This window comes from Phallusia mammillata, chromosome 4 (assembly GCF_965637545.1).
Source record: "Phallusia mammillata chromosome 4, kaPhaMamm4.hap1.1, whole genome shotgun sequence".
Lineage (NCBI taxonomy): Eukaryota > Metazoa > Chordata > Ascidiacea > Phlebobranchia > Ascidiidae > Phallusia > Phallusia mammillata.
Window position 1 is genome coordinate 29,719,266 of NC_137255.1, and position 7,362 is coordinate 29,726,627.

Below are 7,362 nucleotides of genomic sequence, written 5' to 3' on the forward strand. Positions count from 1 at the left end.
TCCACAGTTTTTTTGTTAATTGTCTGTAATTTCGATTTCGTGTTTTGTGATTGCTTACACATGGCTTTATTTGTGTTAAGTTGAAAAACTCCAGAAACACTTTACGAAAAGGTAATTTTCTTTCTTAACAATTTTTTTTGCCAAAAAAATATTTATTTCCAGCTGAAAATAATTGTACAAAATGAGAAATTATTAAAATTGAAAAATCAGAGAACGAATTGTATTGTTTGTTTTAAAATATATATCTACCAATGTTTAGCTTAATGATTGTGATTTGTGCAAAGTTTGCTAATGCTATGTTCCAGTTTGAAGTCAGAGTAATTATATTGAACTAACTGCAGAATATAGGAAATATTAGGGTGGGTTCAATCGGGCCTAGTGGGTTTCATGAAATAAAAACACACGATTTTTATGCAGCATTAGAAAACCAGAAAATAAAGATAGAAACGGAAAAATTAAAATTGACTAAATTACACACAGCAAAAGTTTTAATTTTCCGTATTTGAAACTGCGAATCGGAAAAGCACCGTGTTGCTCTGTAGCGCTACCTGGCGGATATTATTTCCGCTAATTTATTGCGCTGCCCGGCACAAAAAATTGGCATATTTAAACAAATGAAAGAACTTGGCCGAACGGTCTGGCGCGCCTGACCCATATACAGACATAAAAAACCCTGATCGGGACTCGTCCCCGGGAGTGTCCTGGGTTCAAACCCCGTGAAGTTAAAAAAAATAATAATGTTAAACATGCAATTGCATTGATCAATCGTGTTTTTGATATTAATTATTCATGTTCTATTAAAGTGGTTGCCAGTTTTTTTGTAAAAAAACAGCTTTTTAATAAACTCAATAATCTTCATAGTGCAAACTCCTAAATTTATCTTAAGGTTTTTGACAAATTGGGTTGTACAGTTTTCACATACAATGTATGCAACATTTTATTGGAATTTAACGCAAAAAAGATTAAAACTAACAATGATGAAGCTGAAAAGATTCCGTAATGGGTCGAAAACAAAACTTCCGCAATGAGTTGAAAAAAAAGCAATGTTGTAATGATTTAATCGATTTACATTTTTTGTGCGGTCGTTTGAACCAAAAGTAAAATCTGTATCTGATATTATGAAGGTGGGATTTGAATGTATTATGTCTGTTTTATGACTGATGTCATCGTAAGACGAAATGAAAGCAACCGAAGAGATGTAACTTGGCACCACACAACAGGAAAAGCAGATGGACACGAAACCGGACGATCACAAAAGTATTTGTTGAAACTTGGAGTTTATATAGTTTTAACATTATTTATCGTGATTCGTACTTAGAAGGGACCTGGGTTCGAACTCTGTTGATGTTGAGAATATAACAGAGCCTATATAGGCCCTATAGGGCTTTTGTTTTTTTTAAAAAGCCGAATTTATTGACTGGTTTTAGGTCAAATCTACAAATCTAAATTGCATGAAGCAATACAGACCTTGATTTTACCCGAGACATAGTTATTTTTACTCTTTTGTACATAAATATACTTAGCTGAAATTCCCTGGAACCGTATGTTGTGTAACCAAACTACATAAAGTTTATGGATGCATTTTTACGATGTGTACGCGACGGGCTTACGTGCGACTGTTGCATGTTATGCATTAACCCAAGGCAAAGCAGTTTTAACTGGCGATTTTTCGTCGAAGGCAAGTCAATGTAGTACAGCAATAAGTTACACTTGATCAGTACTAGTTAGACGAACTAAGAGACACAAAAAACGGATATTTTATTCAATTGTTGCCAGTTAAACATTTAAGTATGTCGGATTTTTTGTGAAAAATAAGCTGCGAGTTTTTGTGTGCAATAATAAGAAATGAGATGAGAAAGAACTTTTGTTGTCAGTTTTAGAATTCCACAGCTTGTATCGTTGTGATTATTAACTTTATATAATGACTGTAATTTCAAGTCAATATGCACTGAGCTACATGCATAGAAGTGGCAAGAAAGTCACTTTTGCGTGTAATCTGCAGTAAAAGTTACTGTTGCTTTAAAGTTAGTATATAAAAAATACTTTTTGACGTATTCACACATAAGTAACTGATACATTAGTAATCCGATCGATCATGAGGCTTGGCACCAAGCTGGTCACGTGCCTTGCAGCAGCAGCTTTAGCGGTTATTCAAGGTCAAATGTGCTTGGGTCAAGAATGTGTGAGAACGGGAGTTTGCAGGTATGACGTAATTTTAATGCATTATTACGTCACGAAACGGCTTATAGCAAGCGAACGCTGGAGATTTCGGATTTTTCAGGTGTGCAATGTCGGACAACAGTGGAGAGATCAACTTGAACAGTTTGGCGTCCACCAACGGCGCCCCACGCTGGACACTAGATGGCGGTGACAAGTTCGAGTATTCTTACAACCCGTGCGTCGGTTTCTCAAGTGACAAGTTCACCGATTTGGCGGTGAGACTCCTAAACCAAAACTTTGTGTAAAAAAACGTATTTAGACATGTTGGTTCGAAAAAAAAAACTCTTTCAGTCCATGTATAATAGTTTTTACAAAATTTGTCTGTTTTTACTGTTTTGCTTTCGCTTATGTTCCCCTTTATTTAACCTTCGTTGTTCGCAGATTTTAGACACTGGCGACACCTGTACAGATTAATTATATCTCGATATTCAACAACTTCGTGTTAGCTGATTTAAAGTCAAAATCATTTGCTTCTTTATTATTACTTTAGTCCATGTATCGTACGAGTGTAAACTTCATCTAGTTTGGAAAACAATTTTAGTTAAGAACACTATACACGGACTTGAAAAGTAGTTTAATCATAAACATTACTGCCAAGGTAGTGGCGTATAAAGAATACATCGTGTAGACGTTTCGACAATCTCTGTTGTCATCATCAGTACATGTTTTAAAAATTTTAGCAATTTTAGTTAAAACCAGTAAAAGTGACAAAATGTTCGAAAGCTATACACTATACAGCAGTGGTCGTCAACCTGTGGGTCGCGATCCCAAATGGGGTCGCCTAAACTTTTTCTGGGGTCGCTATAAATTCAATTTATTGGCGGTTAAATTTACTACCAAAAAAATGATACGTTTTTGTTCTTGTTTGCAATCTTTACTCGTGTTTTGCTGTACAGCTTGGTACCTCGTATCACAATCTAATCATTGTGATGCAATAATCTACATAAAATACAAGATAACCATAAATACAAGATAACATTGTTACGCAATAAAGCTCTTAGATTGCCCAAATTACATACAATTTTTGGGTTCTAACATTTGCGCAAATGCACGCTGAATGCTAATATTTAAAGTCTACTTGAAAATTATGCGGGCATATTTACATGAAAATAGTTTCAGTTTCGGCATTACTTTTTCTTCCATGGGGTCGCGTGTAAATGCGAATTTCATTTTCGTTTAAATTGGGGTCGCTTCGAAAAAAGGTTGAATACCACTGCTATACAGCATAGCGGAAACGTAGACACTTGAATAGCATAAGATTTGCGGCCCTAAACACTTTGACTCCAAAATAAGAAGAAATCCAGATTTACCAATTTTAAATTTTATTTAACCCAAAAACCTGTGGGCCAGGGTATTATATATAGCAAACATCACTTTACCAAAATTTGGTCCAGATTTTAACAATAAACCCAGATTTACCGAAAATGTTCAATCTATTGTTTATATCCACCTAATTTAGTGTATTTTTTGCAGGTTCATCAGGTCAGAATCAACGAAACATATTTGGAGTACGACCTCGGAGTTCAGAGCAAAGAAACCTTCGAATATTCACTCACACAGGAGCTGTCAATCAAGTATACGTCATTTGATGATGAAAGGTGGTTCCCCAAATGTTATACATCACAGCATAAAATCTGTAGGACATTTGAGCTAAAGCCTAGGATGCTGATGGTGCCATAAAGGCGAAATATATATGTATATGTTATCTAATCTAAAGCATGAATCACCTGATGTGTTTCATAAACTTGAATTGAAAGACAAAGCTTTAAAATAATTTATAGGTGTTTTAAAGCAGGAGTCGGTTTTTAATGCGGACCGTTTTTGAAAATGAGATTTTATCGCGGACCGGCCTTCAACAAAAAACAAACAAATATTTAGAAATAAAAACGCTTTAAATTAGTTGATCTTACTTGGAATACATTGGAAAATTGTTTCATAGAATTTCACCTGAAAAAATATACGGCGCGGTAACGAACTTCTCGCGGACCGGCGGTTGCCGACCCCTGTTTTAAAGGATTTTTTTGTGTGTGCAGAAATTCCGCAGTTATTTTGATTTGCGATCTCTATGCTGAAGAACACAAACTTGAATTTGTTGGAGAACTTATCACCAAACAATATGTAAGTTTTGATTGTGAAAACTTTTACCGCAGTAAAATGTAAATTACCAGATTCATTTCGCATAAAAGTGTACGTCACAAAGGCTGTATGTAATTTCAAAAATTTACTATTCGTAGAGCTCTTAAATGAGAAAAGTTTCTGTAGAACTAGAACTCACAGTAGCCAGGTTTGGGTTGTTCCGTTTGCAGCTCTACCGAAACTTTCGATCTGCAATAGCACAAACGTTTGGGACAAAATTAAACATTGTTTTGAAAAAACTGCAATCGTTCTTCAATAACACTATTTTAGAAGATGTATTGTTTGTAGACACGTTTCGACTAACCACTGGTATACAAACAATATGTTTTCCAAAAAAGCTCTATTAGGTTTCATATAATATGCTTGGTAGCAACCGTCCATATCACGTGTTTATTATTCTCAGGATTTCATCTTGATTGGACCTTGTGCTTGTCCTGGTGCGTGTGATGACACGGGAATGGTTGGTGAGTAAAAATATTTGACTAACCACAGTGCTTCTCAAACTTATGCTGGTCGGGTACCATCTGCTGGCGACTTTTTATCGCTGTGTACCACCGAAATCTTGTTTGAATGGGTAGACCAAAAGTTCTTCTAGACTACACTAGCTAAATTACGAAACCAGCATGTTAGCAATCCCTAAAATACGTCCTAGATATTGCACTTGCAAAAAAACATGGGGTCACTACTCTCGTACCAGCTGAAAAGCGCTGACGTACCACTGGTGGTGCGCGTACCACAGTTTAAGAACAACTGCACCAGGGATTGTTAACCATGATCACCCGACTGGGTTTGGTTGCAAAGGACGTTTGAAAAGTTTCTTGTTTCAGTTTTAAACAAAAGTGCTAAAAAGGAGTGAATTAATTTAATAGTCAATATTCCAGGGGTTTGGCATTTGTCATAAACAGACTTTGTCTGACCTAATTTAACTTTGTTGTCAAAAATAATCCGTTACGGTGAAACGACTTTATGATTAAAAGACTGACAAACGGGCATTAGTCTTATTAGGACGCCTCAAATGGGTCAAACAGTCGATTGAGTTATTTTAGCAGCCGGTTGAGCAAGAGATAGTTTATAAAATATACTTCAAGTTTATAGAGCTCTTCTGGCAAATGTGATTTTATTCCGACGTTTCGACGTCCTATACAGGTCGTCTTCATCAGGGTAAATAACACTGAATGCGACAAGTACAGTGCACGATAAACAAAGGAAAAAAAGAATGAAACGCAAGCACGTCACAAGGCAACGAAAACACCCCGCGATAACGAATGGCTGGGCCTCTAACCTTTAAGCAGGTGCCTGTAGCACGCTGGAAGCATCACGTCTGTTTTGATGTTCATTGTGTTGCCCCGTTGTTGAATATTCCATTACTCAAGAAAACGTCAGAATAAAATTACATTTGCAAGAAGAGCTCTATAAACCTGATATTATGCCTGACAGCAATAGCTTATATAAAATATTCTTGTTTCGTAAGTACTAAAAATCCATGTTTACAGATCCTACTACAACAACACAAACAACCACAATTGCAACAACAACAAAATCATCGGATGGGTCGTCGGACAACAATAACCCGTTCTATTGGGAGCAAGTTGGATTGGATTTGGTCAGTCTGATTTTCCACGACCTCATACTGGTCGTCATTTTCGGGGCCATTTGCGTCATCACAAAGTTCGTTGTGACGTCACAAGCGAAAACAACACCCTCGTTCCAGAATAGGAACTTTTCGAATGTTTACGAAAATGCAGCTAAACCGGATGATACGTCAGCAGGAAATGACGTCAACGATGCACGACGTCAGCAAACTGTCATAACCCTAGAACCGTAGATTTAATCAAATATGATTGTAGAAACAAAATTTTGACAAATCAATAACTTGTAAACTTTACACAATAAGTGTTAAACGCTGATTTGAACGATAATAGAAAATGGCCAGCAAATGAAATTTAAAAATATTTTTGGGGTATGATTAAAAGATCGCACAATGATACTGGATACGTCACAAAGCTTTTCTATCGCGTATCACAGATTACACAACTGTGAATTTCGCTTTGAAATTCCACAACTTCAAAAAGTTTAAAAACGATTTATATTCACACAAAACTGAAAATGTCGTTTTTAATGATTTTGATATATTTTAAGGCTTTGAACCTTCACCGATTTTGTTGACGACGTTCAGTAATTTTTTTCATTGATTTACGCAATACCCGCAATCTTATGTACTTATCTTTATTCATCCGGCAAATATGTACAAGTCATGAATGTGTTGGACGTCGAAACGTCAGATAACTTGTATGTATTTACCTAATGAACGATGAAAAATCTATAAAATATGTCTGGTACAATGCTATATATGGTTCGCAGTGCAGGTCAATGACCTCTCAATTGCACCGCTTTGTTGACCTTTCACCCAGTGTAGCGTCGGGTTAAAATGTTTCTTTAATATCGAGAGAGCTACAAGGCTTGAACAAACTGTTACAAGCGTGTTGATCAAACACCGTTAAATATTTACTCACTGCTTGCATGTGGCTGCAGACCAAGCTATTTTTGTGCTAATAGTGCAGAACATTTTTGTTGCCAACGTTTTTGTTAAACAAGTCACCTAACCATTCTTCGACCCTTACAGATTAACCGTTTGCTGAATCCACTATTCTATTGTTTGTACTATTTCATCCCTAGGCCTTGGGCGTTAGAAGTATTTCAACAATTATTTTCTATTAAATACCACAATATTAAATGCTTGTATGTGGCTGCAGACCAAGCTATTTTTGTGCTAATAGTGCAGAACACCCAACCATTCTTCGACTCTTACATACTTTCCATTGATTGAATCCAACTATTCCATTGTTTGTACTATTTCATCCCTAGGCCTGGACTTTAAAAGTATTTCAACAATTATTTGTATTATACCACAATTGACCGCACTTGTAAAAGTACTTGAAAATGATGAAAATGGCGTACCTTAGTGCTGTGGCAAACTTTACACATTGAGCCTAAATAAGGCTATAG

The 7,362-nt window shown here is 36.1% G+C and overlaps 1 protein-coding gene across 1 annotated transcript; it reads left to right on the plus strand.

The window, feature by feature from the left end:
• The first annotated feature begins 2,287 nt into the window (after positions 1-2,287).
• On the plus strand, positions 2,288-7,101 carry LOC145224572 (uncharacterized). Its single transcript, XM_080091103.1, has 5 exons — positions 2,288-2,435; positions 3,694-3,818; positions 4,254-4,338; positions 4,760-4,820; positions 5,850-7,101. Exons 1-5 carry the CDS (start codon positions 2,289-2,291, stop codon positions 6,179-6,181), a joined length of 750 nt encoding a protein of 249 aa, XP_079947229.1. The 5' UTR covers position 2,288; the 3' UTR covers positions 6,182-7,101.
• Positions 7,102-7,362: the final 261 nt, after the last annotated feature.